The sequence below is a fragment of the Corylus avellana genome, chromosome 5 (genome assembly GCF_965113065.1).
Source record: "Corylus avellana chromosome 5, dhCorAvel1.hap1.2, whole genome shotgun sequence".
Taxonomy (NCBI): Eukaryota; Viridiplantae; Streptophyta; class Magnoliopsida; order Fagales; family Betulaceae; genus Corylus; species Corylus avellana.
Genome location: NC_142494.1, coordinates 6,308,570 through 6,326,850, shown reverse-complemented (window position 1 = coordinate 6,326,850; position 18,281 = coordinate 6,308,570). Strand labels below are relative to the sequence as shown.

Here is an 18,281-nt window from a genome sequence, read left to right as displayed (position 1 = left end):
TACATTTATTGTCTTAAATTGCTTACAATTTAAGCAATAGAATTGTGAGGGTTTCTATCCCCTTTTAATTCCCCAATTAATCATGAAGTACACCAACTTACCTTATGTAAGTACAAAATTCACTAAACAAACAAACCTTGCTCTACCTAAAACAAGCATTTATCAAGACTTAAACCTCAAGAATGCTGCCAAATTAGTTAGATAAGAGCTTCAAGCTCATTAATGGATGCTTCCTTCCCAAAGAATCAACATACAAATAGAATATAATTTTGGGAAAAGTACAACAAAAAGACAAAAAATGACCCTTATAAAGTTTCAATAAAACAAAAATATCCTTATAAATTTTAAAAATAAAATTTTAATTTTTTTAAAAAATCATTCTTATAAATTGGTTTCCTTTTTTTTTTAATTTTTTTTTATCTATATCTTAAATAAAATTTAAAAAAATCTTCAAAAAAATATAAAAACTATCCTTATAAATTGGATTTTCATTTTTTCGTTTTCATTTTTCCTATAATTTTTTTAAATTAAATTTTTTTTATAAAAAAAATTATTATAAATTTGATTTGATTTGATTTTTTCCTTTTTTTTTTTTAAAAAAAAAAAATCTTTTTCTATATTTTTTTATAAATAAATTATTTTTTGAAACATATGCTTATAAATTGGCTTTTCTTTTTCTTTTCTTGTTTTAATTTTTTAGTTTTTAGATTTTTTTAATTTGATGAAGGGTATTTTTGTCCTTAGAAGAGACATCGTTGAGGGAGGGAGATTGACACAATTGATTGTTTAAAGAGACATTGACAATGAGATGATAGTTTGAGGAAGTACGTGTAATTTTTCATATAATTTTTTAAAATTAAATTTTCTTTTATATTAAAAACTTATTTAAAAAAAAAAAAATGGGTTAAATACTCCAAAACCCCCTAGGGTTTCTCAACTTTATTTTTTTCCCCCTGGGGTTTCATTTTTATCACAGGAGGTCCCTGTGGTTTTGATAAATGACCAAATTAGTCCATCCGTTAGTTGACCGTTAGACTGACACGTGGACCAATCAGACGTCGACACGTGGCACATATATTAATTTTTTTTAATTAAAAAAATGTTTTTTTTTTAAATTAAAAAAAAAATATTAAAAAAAAAAAAAAAAAAAAAAATCGGACGAAACAGGGGGTGGCCGAGCCACCCCTTGGCAATTTGGGGGTGGCTCGGCCACCCCCTTGGGCTCCAAGGGGTGGCCCCGGTACCCACTGAGGGTGGCTCGGCCACCCCCATGGAGCCTTGGGGGTGGCCGAAACCACCCCCAACCACCGTTGGGAGTGGTTTCGGCCACCCCCAAGGCTCCATGGGGGTGGCCGAGCCACCCCCAGTGGGTACCGGGGGTGGTTTCGGCCACCCCCATGGCCAAAGGGGGTGGCCGAGCCACCCCCTGTTTCGTCCGATTTTTCTGTTTTTTTTTTTTTTTTAAATATTTTTTTTTTTAATTTAAAAAAAAAAACATATTTTTTTAATTAAAAAAAATTTTAAAAAATTAATATATGTGCCACGTGTCGACGTCTGATTGGTCCACGTGTCAGTCCGTACAGTCAACTAACGGTCAACTAATGGATGGACTAATTTGGTCACTTATCAAAACCACAGGGACCTCCTGTAATAAAAATGAAACTCTAAGGGAAAAAAAATAAAGTTGTGAAAACCCATGGACTAATTTAGTATATAACCCAAAAAAAAATTGAATTATCCGTTTTGCGTGTAGGTGGCTCTCATTTTTAGTTTGTATAGATCGCGGGGACCGTACATTTTACAGATAGAATCAGGCCGTTGAAATCTGTGCCGTCCAGGTGGTATTCATCAACGAGGACGTCAGTGTCACTGTACGTAATACGTCGAATCTGATCTTACTCGTATAGAGAGTATGATTACCCTTACGAAAGAAAGATCCCTCCTGAAACGACGGCGTCCTTTCTCACCATCTTTCTTTTCACACAAAAACGTTTCCCCTGCCCTATTTTCATCACCCAATCACATCAGCGTAAAAAAAGTAAAAAGTACCATTTGTCATCACACCCATCACATCCACTGTAAAACGTCAAAACTACCGTACCATTCATAGATTAAGATCGATCAATTATAATTGATTCTAAGTCCAAAAAAAAAAAAAAAAAAAACTATTTCGAATTTAATAATATATATTAAATAATGTCACATAACAAATATATTGATACATTCTAATTTTTTTAATAATATAATATGACATTATTTTCATGATTAACTGCACTAACATTTAATCAGAGAACAAAGATACAACCCCTTTTGGGCCATGGTTTGTTAGTTTGCATCTTTTTGCGGATAAGCTTATCATGTGGAGATACTCATTTTGATGGATCGAACCTAAGCATCAATTGATCAAACTTGCACAACTTTGAAATTTAAAGATTAAAACTTTAACACTTATTTTCGGTCGTGTATAAGTCCCACCGTGATCTATCTAATTACACCATGATTTATTTTTATTTTTATTTTCATTATATTAATTATTTATCTCTAATTTTTGTTTTCTTACCCAACGTTCTACAACACCTCCTAACCGGGAAAGAGGGAGTCCCACCACCCTCAAATCTCAATGGTTAAAGACTAGAGGGATAATTGACCATTCTCTTAAAAGGTAAAATGATGGTTGGTCACTCCTTAAAAAGTGATTGACCATGTTAAGGAGTGGTCCGACCACAACCCTTCTTATTTTGCTATTTTAATCTCTTAAAATTATGTTGCAACTCAATTTAAAGCGGTCATTTTAAATGAAAAGCTTAGAATCTCTCAAATTGGGGGACCTAGCCTAGCCCTTAAAATTACCGTTACAAAAAGTTGAGCAGGCGAAAGGGAAATGCATTCATCAGTAAATATTTTATCTTATTCAATGGTTTGGATTTGGTGCCAGTGTGTCACAAACGGTAACGTAACAAGATCATAGCCTATGGTCCACAAAGAGGATCCTTTTCAATCTCTTTGATTGATTTAAGAATTACTCATGATTTAAAATGCCACGTGTGGAGAACCCAATGGCTGATAGGTGGGTTCCACAGCATATATTTGTGGGGGCGCAACAGACAAGAGAAAAGAGAGACACCGTGAACCGACAGAACAGTGTTCAGAGCTCAGGCTTTCGAAAGCCCCTTTCCCTAGATGCCCGGATTTGGTGGTGTCCTACAGGACAGGACTTCGGCCATTTAACGTTAATAAAACGGCGATTAACATTTTAGGATCCCCCAATCCCCAGTCGCATAAAGCGCGTGATTTTCAATCTCCATTCTTTAGAGTCAGAGAAGTACAACCTGGAAGATACTCCAATGGTGCAGATTATATTTATGGTTCGTACAAAAATAAATATAATACAACTTAATTTTTTAAGATATAATAATATGCTCCTACTTGTCTAAAGTTTGAACTAATATACCTACCCCATTAAATAAATTAGACATATTTAAATTGGGTTAGTTGGGATTTTGTGCCATTTTCCCAGTGAATTGAGGTTAATATTTAGAGGTTATATTATAAGAATTTGGCTGTTTAATATATATATATATATATATATATATATATATATTAAATTTGAATGTGCTCTTTTAGAAAGGTGTAGCGAAGATCAATAGGGATGCAATTATGAATAAACAAAATGGGATTCGACTTACATACTGTTATTAAAATAACAATATGTAATGCTGTAGTTTAAGCAACGGTCAAGATTTAATCTCTTAAAATCTTTTTTTATTTTCTCTTGCTTATTAAAAACTTCTAAAAGTAAGTCAACTTTGAGATTTAATATTAACCGTTACTTACACTGCAGCATATATGCTGTTAGTAATGATCAACGCATAGGTGTTGTACCGGTTAATTATATTTTAAGAATATTTTTGTCTTTTTACTTTTTAATGAAATAAAAATATTCATATAATATAATTAACTCAATTCCAGTTCAATTCTAATTAATGATAATAAAAGCTTCGTTTCATTAAAAAAAAAAAAAAAAAAAAAAAGGGTATGTAATAAAATATTGATATTTTAGTTGGGTTTCAAAGTTTCAACATGGGGGCAGAAGACTAGCACGGGGTATATCCTTTCTGGCATTTCTTTGTGTTGGTCAAAGGATAATATTGGATATTGCTTTTTTATTATTATTATTATTATTATTATTATTTTTAATTTGAGTGACAATCTTGTTCATGTGAAAGTGAATAAATATATAAAGAGAACTTTGCAGGTGTATATGTACACATAAAACCCTATTTCCCTTTCTCTAAATAGTTAGTGTTAGTTGCCATAATTAATTGTATGAAAGTGATTTGCAGCCAAGAATAAATAAACAAAAGTAAGATGACATTGGAAGGCTAACTTTATGATCTTTGATAATTACTTCTCTTACTAAAAACACTAACATCTTTGTTTTTTTTTTTTTTTAACATATATATAAACACTTTGACGCAGCACTGATCAATAATAAAATAAAGATAACAAATTGGTGTTTCACCAGGAACGTAAAGTCTCAATACATAAAAAGAGCAATCACAACTCTCAAAAGAATAAAACATATTTTTTTCAATATCATAATCAGTCTCCATAAGAGTACACTGAGCATTTATATAGACATTGAAAATAAATCCTAACTCTAATTTGACTGACTTTTTGCCAAGCCCGTCATCTAATTATAAAATATCACTAACTCTAAATTACATGGCTTTGGGGCCAAGCCGATTACTAAATTACAATATAAAATCATAATCACACTTTGGTACTAAAATGAGAAAATCATAACCTAATATTATAAATCCTATTTAGGGCTTATTTGAGATTGTGTTTAAAGGGCCTAAAAGTGCTTTTAACACTAAAAAAGTCCGTTTGAAGAAAAAAATATTCGTTTAGTAAAAAAATTAAAAGCGCTTTTAAAGGTCCAAAAACCTAAAAATGGCAAAAATACATTTTTTTGAAGCTTTTGTCAAAAAGCTCTTTTTGACTAAACAATTATATTTTTCAAATACAATTCTAAACAGGTTCTTATTATAATCACTCTCCAAGATTGAGAAAAATAAAAATTATATATAAATATTTGAAGGATGTACAACACTTGTAATTTTGGAGCATAGAAAAATAAGATGAAACAATTAACATTATCCATTAAAAACAAAATTTAATATAATCGAGGAATTAAATAGAACCTACTATATGCTAGATTTTGGTTTTTTACTGGTGCCAACAGGACAAAATTATGTTACTTGATAAAAACAAATGAGATTTTTGTTATTTTATGACGATATAGAAAACCCTACTTCTTGTCTTCAAGAGGTAGCTTAATCGACTAATATCACACCTATTGAAATTAAGGTCACTAGTTTGAATTCCTTTCCACCTATTGTGCGGACATGTCATAAAAATAAATAATAATAAAAAAAAACCTACTTCTCACTCTATGTAATTAAATTTTCTATAAAAGTATTTTATAAATATAAATATTATTTTATTTTGTTGCATCTAGCTATTAATATTTTGTAATAAATAAAGTGGCAATATATATATATATATATATATATATATATATATATTTTATTTCACTTGAAATATGGAGGGCTCAAGTTGCATAAAAAACAATGGATTCACTTTCCAAATTACAACAACATCACCAGAGACATAAAGTTGTAGTAGAGGATTTAATTTCCATTCGAATAATATTAGAAACCATACTTTTATCATATCACTATCACACCATCACACCCTGTTAGTTTGGCTCGTACAGAAAATTAATGACGGCGAGCACTAGCTGGCAACCTTCGACATTGGCAAAAATGACTGGCAACCTTTTAGCGAACTCTAGTGATAGATTTTGACGACCTCTAGCAGTGTCGGCAACCTTTTTCAGCTATGTCCTTTGATGGTTGTGCGACCGGCAACTTCCAATGAACTCCATTGACCTCTAGTGGGTGGCTGACTGACGACGGTAGAGAATGAAAGATGAGAGAGTGTGAGAGTGAGAAGGAGAAGCTTCAACTCAGAAAATGGTTTCTGATTTTTTTTTTTTTTTAAAGAAAACTATTTTATGGAAATTAAAGAAAGTTTTCTTGATCAACCAAAAATATTTTTAGTTTGACCATGATTTTTCAGCCGTGCCAAGGAACAGGATAAAACAATTTACATTGAAATAAATGAAACCCAAAAATTGATTGCCACGGTTGACAACAAAATAAAAATAGTGGTAGATTGTTGTTTGGTAAAAAAAAAAATGATCGGATTAAGATTCCTTACAATTTTAAATAAATAGTAGATTCTCAAATTACATAATTTTGGTTGTTTTTATGTATCGAAACGCTTGAAAAATGTCATATATTAAAAATGTGGTATGTTATAATTGTTAATTGAGTATATTTTTATTAGATTCTTGCTCTCTACGTTGTAAAAAAGCTTTAAGCAAAAAACAATATTTTAATTTTATAAAAAAAAAAAAACGTCTCTATAAAAGTGAATAGAAAACTTTTTAGAAAGAAACTCTTTTTGATTACTTGATTTCATACCACATTTTTAATAGGCAGCATTTTTTAAGGGTCGTTTAAAAATTGCCTAAATTAAATCTAGATCCTCACCCAAAAATTCTTCCATTTCTCTTAAAATAGAAGTCAAATTCATTTATTCACGTTATCAAACAACTTTCTTTGGATCTTAACTAATTCTCTCACAAAAAAGTTTCAACGCTTCTTTTATTACATCAATTAATTCATTCCCCATTTTTCTTCTAGCATTAACTCTTCTTCTTCAAGCTCACTTTAGCAATGCACCCCACGCTCTCAGAAATAGCGTGGGAACCAAATCCCATAATTTCCTAATCCGATTCCAATAGTTTAATTAAGGCATAATTAATTATATGTTTTTTTGCCATCAATTAAAGCAAACCAATCCTCCATATCTGTACGGTGCAGAATCTCTCTGTTTTGCTCTCTCTCTCTCTCTGCCCTAGTTTTTCGCTTCTCCAAAGACCCAAAATTCCTTTTCCTCTTGAGGAACAGAACCAATACTACAACCTCCGAATCTCTCGCACAATTTGTTGTTGAATCTACTTTGAATCCTCTTCACCCGAGTAAGCATTTCCATGCTCTGTTTCTATTTTCTTGTTTCTGGGTCATTTGACCCCGTCTCTCTCGAGACCTCTATTGCCTTTGAAGCATCTGAAACTTACACTCCAAGCGTGTGTTTGTTTCTTTTTGGCTCTTTGTTTATAAATTTTGATTGCTTTAGATCTGGGGCAGTTTACAGAAAGAGCCGGTTTCTATTTATTGCTTATGAAATCTAAAACTGTTGCTTTCTCTGATCCTTTTTCTTGCCTTGCTTGCTTTCAGGTTTATTCATTGTTAATCAATTAAGCAGTTTTCAGATTCTCTTTCATAGCTGGGGACGAAAAACGAAACCTTTTTCACGTGCTTCTTTGGCTATTCCAGCTCTTGATTTCAGAATTTGGAAGATTAGTCGTTCATTTGTGCTGTTGTCTTTAAATTTATGCACTTTTACATGGAACCCATGTTTTAGTTTGATCAACATTGAAGCCTCTGGCGTAAATGTTATTCATATACGCATTGAGAAGGTGGCTTTGGCTCTGTAACCTATCCTCCTTGCTTCTCTTTGGTTCTCTTCTGTTCAGAAGTTTGGTGGGTTTTGCTTTGTTTCTCAGCTAACTATTCAAGGAATTGGGTCTTTGACCCAAAAGAGAATATTGTAAGCAATTGATGTTTGGTTAACGACCCGGGAATAAGTATGAGGAAAAATGTTAATTCCCACTCAGGAAGAATGTTTAGCGATAGGAAGTGGAGTCTTCCATTTTTTGCGAGTGTGATCGTATCGATTATGCTGTTTTTGACCGCCATTTTTGGGCTATTTAGCTCTCCCTATGTCGGAGAGCAATTGCCGTTTGACATTATCTCGTTTTCGAAATCAGAGGACTCTAGCGGTTACTTTGTTGAATCGGATTTGAGAAGATCATTGGAAACTAGTGGGGTATCCAAAACGAAAGCGCCTAGATTGGCGTATTTGATTTCGGGGACTAAGGGCGATAGTCATAGGATGATGAGGACCTTAGAGGCAGTTTATCATCCCAGAAACCAATACATTCTACATTTGGATCTTGAGGCACCGCCCCGCGAAAGGTTGGAACTAACAAATTCGGTGAAGTCTGATCCAATGTTTCGTGAAGTGGAGAATGTGCGTGTTATGGCTCAATCGAATTTGGTGACTTATAAGGGTCCTACGATGATTGCTTGTACCCTTCAAGCGGTTGCAGTTTTGTTGAGGGAGAGCTTGGAGTGGGACTGGTTTATAAACCTCAGTGCTTCAGATTATCCTCTCGTGACACAAGACGGTTAGTGTCATAATGCTCTCTTTGCTTGTTTCATAGTCATTGATATTATTTCTTTCTTTATGTTTTTGTTATTATGCTTGTATTATATCTTGTTTTCTTGGCTTGTGGAGGGCATTTATGCATGTTTAACCACTTTAGGAAACAGTGGCATACTTATCACTTGGGTCTGAGAGTCTATCCTTGGGAGTATTCTCAGAGATTGGTTGTACTTGTTCAGCATTTTTCTTTTATACTTGGTGACTGTTGCAAGTAATCAATAGATTTTGCATGGTGTTTTCTTGAGTGAAATATTGAGCGAGCAGGGAGCTTTCTTACCAGAAATACTTGGCAACATGTTTTATGCCCTTGGGCATTTGTATGGCTTATGTTGACTGTCTCATTCTAGAGGGCAGAATATGGTTTTTCATTAACTCTAGTTCTCAGGAAGGTAAAGAGATGGGTCATGGGTCTGAAAAAAGTTCATAAATATCTTCTATTGTATTTGGGATGTGCATGAAGGTAGCAAAACCTATTGATCATCTCAGAGGCTTTATTGTCCTGTGAGTACATCTGCTTGGCCTGTTTTGGCTTAAAAGATATATGTTACTCATTAGATTTCTAGTACTCCCTCAAATCCGGTTTTGAAGGTCTTTATGAATGAGTGTTATGAGAGGTAGCTCAGATTTTAGATAGAATTTAAATGGCCATTTTCTTGTTGGTTTCAGTTTCGGGGATCCTCATTCATTGTTGCTACAGTTGGTTTGTTAGTATTTTTGGTTATCTTCTTGCATGGCTTACCAAATTCACCGTGTTACTCCTCCTATGGCTTTTTGGAGCTCAAATTTGATGATAGCGCTTTATAGATTTTGAAGAAATTTTTTGTACCAAGTGTCTTGGGGACTTTTTATTAAAACCTGTTGGATGGGGTGACTTTGACGAAGTGGAGCCTATAGCTCATTTGTTTGGGTTCAAAAAATTGGGAGACCTGATTCTGCTAAAAAAGCTTTGTATGAGACTCTTTGAATTGTAACTTGGTGTCGCATTGGGGACTTGTTAAACTCGTTTGAGAATTCTATCATTCATTTATATGGGGTCTAGCCTCTAGAGAGGAGCTTCAACAATGATTAAATTACAATTTACCATCAGTCACGTCCTTTTGCAGACGAAAATCTGCCCTTATATACTCTTACAAAAACCTGTTTCCTCTCAAAGCCAAATTAATATCACAATAGGATCCTGTGTATAATGTGGCTAGGTAATTAGAATCCCAATAGGATCCTTGATAAAATGGTTCTTAATTCAATCATTTGAGACAGTTGAGTAACAAAGGTAATATCCTATTAATAAAATAATTTCTGTAGAGAAGAAATGTGAAATTTACAAATTATACGACTAAAATACTAAAATTGTGTTGGAAAAGTATTATGATGCATATATCGTGTGTTTTGATGTATTTCTTTTCATGATCCATGAAGTGAATTAGTCAATTTATGCTTGTCTATTCTCTGATAAAAGATCTTGTCCTGTTAGGTGATGAATGTAGTTTATCAATCACTAATTATTTACTCAGACCTAATTAGTTTGCATGCAACTCAAATTATTCTTTCAAGGATAGGGCTATTTGTCTAATGTTGCTTTCTTGTCCTCGACGCAGGATTATTTTACATCAAGTAATTAATTAATTTTTTTTTTTTTTTTCATTTTTTTTTTCTCTTTTGTGCTTATGAAGGATTTATTTCCTCCTTTCCATTTCTTTGCTTTCTTATTCTTGTAACTTTTCCTTTCCGTTTGTGTTTTTTATTCTAAGTTTCTCAGTATGAATAGTTCTTGAACAATGAGTTACGTTTACGTATTTTTGCCCTCTTATACTCCATTTTTTTTAATAACCCATAAATTGGCATGTTGACAATGCCCATGTAGCCTGTCTTTATTCGCCTAGTAGCATGCTTTCTACAATTAGCCTTGCTGTTGTAAACATTATCCTTACATAGTCCCATCTGCTCTATCTTGCTATGCTGTTATTGATTAGTTGCATTGCATGGTTTAACTGAATATGTACTCTTGTTGTAAAAGAGGTTGATTTTACACACATGAAAATCTATAGCTCTTTTTTTTTTCTTCTTTTTTTGTCTATTTGTGGAAGTAGAATCTAATTTGTATTTCTAATTTGCAGATTTGCTTCACGTTTTCTCTAATTTGTCTAGAAATACCAATTTCATTGAGCATATGCAGATTACTGGATGGAAATTGTAAGTAAAACGTATAACCAGTGTGCATACTACATTAAGAAGGTTCTTTCCTTTTTATTTCATCATGTGTATAATGGGTGTGCCATATTTACCTTCTTTGTAGGAACCAAAGAGCAAAACCAATCATCATCGATCCGGGCCTTTACTTATCAAAAAAATCTGACCTTGCATTGACCACTCAACGTCGATCACTTCCCACGTCATTCAAGTTGTTTACAGGTAGGTATAATGTAACTCCTCAGTTCATTGAGTACAGACTTCTGAAATTCATTTTATGCTTTAGTGATCAACAGACAATGTGCCTATTATTTTACAGGTTTCGCTTCACTGTTTGCAAATAAATCTTTCTAGATTGGCAAACTAAATATAATGTTGACACAAGTAAAAAGTGCTTATTACAATGTGTTTGACTGCACAAATAGATAGCAGACTAGCAGTCATAGTGGTAAAGCTGGCTGCCAGGAGAAGATGCCTGTAGGCCATATCCCTCTTGAAGGCCATTTAAAGTCCTAGACTTGAAGCTGTCAAGTTTAATAATAGATTGTGAGAAAATTGCACTTGTTTAGTTTGTAGTAAATTTAATATCAATTGCATGGCATTTTGGCTATAATCCCAGCGGTTGGGAACTAGTTAAAAACATCTTTATTACTGATTGCCATGATGAAAAATCCTTATGAGTTGGTTCCCCTGCGCATACATATCACTCTAGGCTCTAGCTAGTTTATAGGTTATTTGTTGTGTGAAATCTAATAGCTTGCTGATTAAAATTGGGCCTATGTTTTAATAGATTAGAATAAAGATTTTGAATGAGATGATGTGTGAAAGTAACTTGTTTCGAAACATTTTGCGTTTCTTGTACACAGGTTCAGCGTGGATAATGCTAACCCGGTCCTTTCTTGAGTACTGTATATGGGGATGGGATAACCTCCCACGAACTATTCTTATGTATTACACAAATTTCATCTCCTCTCCGGAAGGATATTTTCACACTGTCATTTGCAACACTCCAGAATTTCGCAACACCGCAATTAGCCATGATCTCCACTACATTGCTTGGGACAGTCCTCCAAAGCAACATCCCATATCTTTGTCAATGAAGGATTTTGACAAAATGGTTAAAAGCAAAGCTCCATTTGCCCGAAAATTTGCAAAGGGTGATCCTGTCTTAGACAAGATTGATAAGGAGCTTCTAGGTCGCACAAACCGTTTTACACTTGGGGCATGGTGCGTCGGGAGCTCGGACGGTGGGGCTGACCCGTGCTCCCTGCGTGGCAATGATACGGTGTTTAGACCAGGTCCTGGTGCTGAGAGGTTACAAGAATTGCTCGACTCGCTGTTATCTGAAGATTTTCGGAAAACACAGTGTTCGTGACAAAGGTAAGAGTTGGATAACCCCAATTGTACATTGGTGTATTCATAGATTATACGACTGATGTAAAGTGGCAGAATTTTGTTTTCTTAAATATTAATTGAACATTCAAGTTATAAACATGATCCACTTTACAGCAAAGTCTTGAAAATGCATGACTACAAAGTTTTGACCATCCAACTTTTAGATTGAATTTTTCTCCTTCATCTTTACCTTTTTGGTGGTCAAATAGTATTATTTCATGGACATGTTGGCAAGTAGAAACTTCATAGACATGACTGGTTGTTCAATAGGCTTTGATTAGTCTCTTTCAGCAGAGATCAATTTCATGTAATTTTCAATAACCATCTCTGGTGAAAAATCTGTAAAGTATCCCTTCTCCACATCCAACCCTTCTTCGGCTGCTAGCATCTCAACCTGGTTCTGGACCCGGTCTGCACCAATTTGATTTGGTTCCAACAGCATGCAAGCTATCTCTGTTGAATCCTCACCATTAACCAAGCCCAGTGTTTGCACTGTCGGAAGCCCGCCACCTCGGGCACTCACCATGCGAGCAATCTTTCGAGCAGCCGAGACATCTCTGGACAAGATGGGTATGTTGTACAATGCAACCCATGGACGTGCCCCGATCATCGAGATTCCTCTAGCCCGAGAAACAGTGGTTGGGCCTTCATCGGGCTTCTCCGGAAGCATTTCAGGCATGGGCCACCCTACCCATTGGTTGCCCATAAAATTGGGCCGGTAAAATCCAAGCTCTCGCCTGATGGTGTCTAGAGCCTTGCCTGTTGGGTGTGCTGCAGCATACAGATATACTGGCACTGCAAAAACATGATATAGAAATTAAAATAAGTTTAGGGTTAAGAACATAATTGGTGTATGTGATTTATTGCTTTATCAAAAAGCTACATAGGTTTAAGAAAGTGATAAAATTAGTACTTATGCTATACAAGTTCATTCATTTGATACTTTGGTCTATTTGTTGTCTAAGAAACTAATGGAATTTTTGCCATGTATATAAGAAGCCACTTCAGATTAATAAAATTTAATCGCGTATGCCAAATACCTTCTCTTTGTATTTGCATGTTGTGTCGAGATATGAGTATAAGACTATATAAGTCAATTTTATTTTTACTCATGTAATTAAATGGTTTAGATTTTTCAACTATAACTCGCTAATTTTGTGTTGGGTTTGTGAGTCGTGTAAAAAAATGTCGGTCCTAAATATTGTGTGTTGGGTTCAAGTATGTTGAAACAAGGGTACAAAACTATATATGTTAACCCTAACAGACTAATTTAATTAAACGGATCAGGTTCTTAACTGTAAACAGCTAAGTTTATATTGGGTTCTTATCAAACTCGAGGATCGTGTCAAAAATTGATAGCTTTAATTGGACCCCCCCTCCCCCCTCCAAAAAAAAAAAAAAGTGAAGGAGTGGTCCAACCTAGGTGGCAGAGACCTATCATTTCTCCAACTTTATAATTTTTTATGTTTATTCTTTTTAGGGTAATTACTTTTTTTCCCAACTACAACGCATTGTCACTTTGACCCCCATGAACTGACAACTGTATTAAACTACAATTTTGTGCCCAAAACCCCTATTCCGTCAGTCAAAGGCGTTAACTTAGACGGTCAACTTGTCACATGCGTCCCACATGCCATCTTGAAATTTTCTATCCCACTTTTTTCCATAGTAGGGTTGTCAGTTGATGGGAACAAAGTGACAATGCGTTGTAGTTGATGGAGAAAAAAGTCGGATAGAAAATTTTAAGATGGCATGTGGGGCGCACGTGACGGGTTGACCGTCTGAGTTAACGCTTTTGACTGACGGAAGGGGGATTTTGGGCACAAAATAGTAGTTTGATAAGGTCGGATAGTAGGGTTGTCAGTTCATAGAGGCAAAGTAATAATGCGTTGTAGTTGATGAAGAGAAAATGTAATTGCCCATTCTTTTTAATTTTTTGGGTTTCTTTTTTGTTTGTTAGGTATTAAGACGTAGCAACATTTTATTAGTCTTATATGGTCTTTTTATATACATCACAAATATTTTGTTAGCTTTTTAAGCAGTAGATATTAGATAGATTGAAGTATCAGTATTAGATTGATAAATTTGTAAAGCAGATGTATTAATTTTGTTACTTTTTAAAACTCCAAGTATCTTTTAGATGTATGAGTAATAATATTTAGTAAATTGGTATATGATTGCCTTACAACTTAATGATATGACAGTAAAAATCAGTTATTCAAGATCATTCTTACCTAATTGGAATCAAATAATTAGTAGATTTGTTCCGCCCAAAATGAGAATGGGTTGAAGCTGCATATCGCACACTTGTTATATTTGTTTATATAGTTATAACACTAAGTGCCTATCAATTAGTTCCAAGAAAGTGTTCATTACTTATTTTTCGAAACCCAACTACAAGTTCTATCCATATATGTTATTATTGTTAATTCATACTAGATCTAGTTGCATTTTATTTAGTGACAGTGAAAATCAGCCATTGGATTAGAACTTGGTAAAAAAAAAAAAAAAACTACAGGTTGATTTTTATTGTTACGTCATCCCAATTGTATGATCGTCGTATAACAGTTTATTAATAGCATAAAGATGCACGTACTAATTATGTATTTAAAAATTTAACCCTAATATTTATTTAAGAAAAAAAAAAAATTGGTTTGGAGCTAACCTTGGAATCTATTGCCAATATCCGTTGCCACAGCCTTGGCAAGCCAAGCAGCTTCATCCAATGATGCTCTGGCCAATGGATGGAAAAGAATGTCGTCGACAACGCCGAGCCTGGGGTGAGCCCCGGAGTGTAACTCGAGGTTAACGGCTCCGAAGGCAGCATCAGCCATGGCTAGGACAGTCTGGCGCAATGGGCTGTAAACGGCACTCCCGGTGATGTCGTGCACAACGTAGGATACGAGGGTGTACCTTGTCCTGTTATAAGATCGATCCGGGAATTTGTTGACGATAACGGTTTCTGGGTCAAGCCTCCCTGCCCGTTCGATGGCATCAAGAGTTGCATGGTTACGTGCTTCAGAGATGAACAGCTTGCAGCAGAGTAGCAGGGATTGGTCTATGCTTTTCTTCTTGTCCTTTTTATATATATATGCAAGAAGGGATCGAAGATCCAACATCCAATTGTAAACCAGTTTTGGGTTAAATGAAACAAAATGTAAAACAAATTAACTCTCTTTGTTACTATGAATTTTTCGGTTTGAATTCTAAGCGATTCATATTGAGACAAAGTTATAATAACTCAATAGACCAAAAATTCGAAGCGTAAACAGTTACAAGAAATCGAGAGATAAAAAGTTATAAATGAAAAATTAACTTTATTGTTGTTTATGTAAAAGTAGAAAAGACTTGTAACATTCATATTATTTCTCTATAAATAGAGTATTATATACAATAAAAAATATTAAGAAAATATGTAGCCAACAAAAGACTTTGATATGTGGATGTATGCCATAAACCGAACAACCACCCATTTTTCTTCTTTAAATTTGAAGTTCTAATAATTCAAAAACCTTATGAATTTGATTAAAAATTGTTAACTATGGCACTATTGGAGTTGAATAGAGTTGGGGTTCTCTCGTTACTATTCATCATCATTTTTCAAAAAAATTAACATTAAAACATTCTAACTTTTTCACTTTTTATATCACATCATTTATTTTTTATTCTTATTTAAATAAAAAAATCATTACAAAACAAAACTTTTTCACTTTTTTTATACCAAACATTCTTATTTATTTATTTATTTTTCACATCAATCTACATCAACTACAGTACGTAGGCCAACTCATTTACCACATACCACTATAAAGAGTACTAGTGATCCTTATAAACACATTTTCAGGGAATTGGATGAGGGGAGAAGTGATACCATTATAAACACATCTATCTCCTGCTCTTTGGCCGTCTGAAACAAGCCTATTTTATTTTTAAGCAATACAGGGGAATTGTGTAAGGGGAGAAGTGATAGCATTATGATCAATATTGGTAAGTTTTGTCATATTTTTTTTTACAAATAGACTACTTAATTTCCCATAAATTAGAGAGATCTAAGCCCTTCTTCTGAGGTGGAGGCCCACATTGTATGAGGGTCAATACAAGCAATAATATCTTATCCATTTTTTTTTTTTCACTTTTCAGTGCCTATTCCATTTCTCTTCCTCATCATTGGTTAATAATCTATTTTCTTGCCTTTCCTCGGTAATAGCTTCAAAATGGTCAGCTACAACCTTGTCTTATTACTGAGAAACGAAATTTACAAGAATAAATATCAGGTGTAAGAGGTAATTAAAGAACTGAAGATAGCAAAAATGGCAGGAAAATTGATGAGTGGAATGACAGGGGAAACCATTCCAAAGCTAAATTTCTTTCAAATTTCACTCAATTGGCAAAATGATTCCAAGGGGTCAATTGGGTAATCATCAAAACTGGCAAAGCTCCAGATTAGATCACTTCAGGTTCCTTCCCCATTAAAACTCCACCATATATATATATACTTTAAGGAAATCAAGCATAATCAATGGCAAATATAGGATGAATATGCTCAGATTGAATGATCCTTATAGTGAGAAGAAGAAGAAGAAGAAGAAGAAGAGTCCTTACCTTGCAACTTGGGTTGAAAGCCATTTCCTTGCTCTGCTTTGCTTATCCTTGGTTGCCACACCTACCTACTCTGTTTCACGAGAAAGAAGTAAGAGAGAGATGGTGAGATGCATATAAAAAGACATTGAGGTAATTAATGTGCTTATATGTGTCAGCTTTGGTACAACACCAAGTCACCAACATAAGCTAAAGCCAATGCCCCCACAGCTTGTCGCGTCAATGCCCATTTATCTTATCATTAACGAGATGCAATTTTGCTTCTTCTCCATTGGCATTTCACTAATATAGAGATTTTTAGTAATTTTCTTTCATAAAAGACTGTTCAAGCAGGTTCCAGATAGCTTGCTCACGGATCGGCCGTGGCGGATATGCACAAGGGTGGCGCCCTAGTAAATTTTTTTTGCCCAAAATTTCTACTAGCTCCTATAAAATAAATTTAAATTTTATATTCTTGGCACTTTAGCCCCTATAAAACTTAGTTCAGTCCAAATTTCAGCTCAAAAATTAGAGTAAACTGAAGGAGAGAGTGTTTTACACTACTTTTTATCTATTAGGCTACAACAAAATTTCTTTTTGTGCTCATTAATTGCTGCGGGCTATTACTACGCCGTGATTCTGTTCTGTGAAACTTATGATGAAAGTTCTCTCGTCTGAGTAGTGAGCCGTCTTCCGCAGTCCACAATTTCATTATATTTTATTATTTTATTTTTGCCCCTATTAAGATAAATTCATGAATCTGCCAATGCTGATCGGGCAAATAAGCGTCATAAGAATTCTCTTGCATTTGTTGTACGGATTGCTCGGCAAAACATCCTCCACTAATGGATAAAAAAGGATAAAAAGGAAACCTGCTATGTATATATTATTCGTTGAAGCTTTTGGAAAGGCACAAGAAAAGATTTGTATATCATATTGTCTGTTTATTTTTGTTTGATGCACTCGTGCACAGCATGGTGATTATCTAAATGGAACTAATGAAGCTGGTTGTCGTGTGTCGGTGCAATGGCAATGGTGATAAGAACTAGATATTATATATTATTATGAATTATTAAATAAAAAATGAATTAGAATAATACTTTATTTTGTTCTTCTGGGAATGCGATGGTTTTTCTGATTTTTAAACTGAAACAACAACAGGGAAACACAAAACTTGCTCTGTTTGTTCGTATCTTTATTTTCTGTATTGTGTTTTTTGTATTATATTATAAATGAAATGTTTTTTTAAGAAGTCATGGGGGGGGGGGAAAGAGAAATTAAAATTGGCATTTATAATGCCTAATTCACACAAGCTATTAATATAGAGTAAGCAATACTTGGTTGTACATACTCATGTGTATGCTCAGCACCGGATGGGGTGAAGTGTTAGTGGCACACTTGGAACTTGACACGGAGTTCGAAGTGATCAAATCATGGCCGTTAATTTTTGGACAGTTATGATCATACGATTTGGTGATTTGATCTGGATCGTCAAATGATTCTAAGTAGATCTTATGGTTTGATTTACTTAACCATTAGTAATGTTAACTGTAAGACTAAAATAAGCTAACGGTTTAGATTAAGTGATCATTACTAACAATTACCCTCTAACAGTTATAATTAAATAAAATAACCGTTAATTACAAATTTAATCTAACGATCAAGATTAAGTATCTGTTAATATCAATTTGTCAAAT

At 34.1% G+C, this 18,281-nt stretch overlaps 2 protein-coding genes across 3 annotated transcripts; one reads left to right on the top strand and one right to left on the bottom strand.

The window, feature by feature from the left end:
• The first annotated feature begins 6,967 nt into the window (after positions 1 to 6,967).
• Positions 6,968 to 12,095, top strand: LOC132181073 (beta-glucuronosyltransferase GlcAT14A). The gene is made up of 5 exons (XM_059594127.2): positions 6,968 to 7,114; positions 7,374 to 8,386; positions 10,539 to 10,614; positions 10,718 to 10,833; positions 11,478 to 12,095. Exons 2-5 carry the CDS (start codon positions 7,786 to 7,788, stop codon positions 11,984 to 11,986), a joined length of 1,302 nt encoding a protein of 433 aa, XP_059450110.1. The 5' UTR covers positions 6,968 to 7,114; positions 7,374 to 7,785; the 3' UTR covers positions 11,987 to 12,095.
• On the bottom strand, positions 12,054 to 16,838 carry LOC132181074 (formiminotransferase cyclodeaminase-like protein). Of its 2 annotated transcripts, XM_059594128.2 has the most exons (4): positions 16,778 to 16,838; positions 16,609 to 16,678; positions 14,672 to 15,083; positions 12,054 to 12,801 (listed from the first exon to the last, which is right to left on the bottom strand). In XM_059594128.2, the coding sequence occupies exons 2-4, from the start codon at positions 16,630 to 16,632 to the stop codon at positions 12,284 to 12,286; spliced, it is 954 nt and encodes a 317-aa protein (XP_059450111.1). In that variant the 5' UTR covers positions 16,633 to 16,678; positions 16,778 to 16,838; the 3' UTR covers positions 12,054 to 12,283. The 2 variants fall into 2 exon arrangements, with proteins under 2 accessions (XP_059450111.1, XP_088372591.1); XM_088516465.1 differs by lacking the exon at positions 16,778 to 16,838 and having other exon boundaries at positions 16,609 to 16,772.
• Between the last annotated feature and the right edge of the window lie 1,443 nt (positions 16,839 to 18,281).

Coding starts and splice junctions, on each gene's coding strand:
- LOC132181073 (XM_059594127.2), top strand. CDS start 7,786: ATGAGGAAAAATGTTAATTCCCACTCAGGAAGAATGTTTAGCGATAGG. Junction 8,387..10,538: donor TCCTCTCGTGACACAAGACG/GTTAGTGTCATA, acceptor TCTAATTTGCAG/ATTTGCTTCACGTTTTCTCT. Junction 10,615..10,717: donor CAGATTACTGGATGGAAATT/GTAAGTAAAACG, acceptor CCTTCTTTGTAG/GAACCAAAGAGCAAAACCAA.
- LOC132181074 (XM_059594128.2), bottom strand. CDS start 16,632: ATGGCTTTCAACCCAAGTTGCAAG. Junction 15,084..16,608: donor CTTTCAACCCAAGTTGCAAG/GTAAGGACTCTT, acceptor ATATATAAAAAG/GACAAGAAGAAAAGCATAGA. Junction 12,802..14,671: donor TATTGGCAATAGATTCCAAG/GTTAGCTCCAAA, acceptor ATGTTTTTGCAG/TGCCAGTATATCTGTATGCT.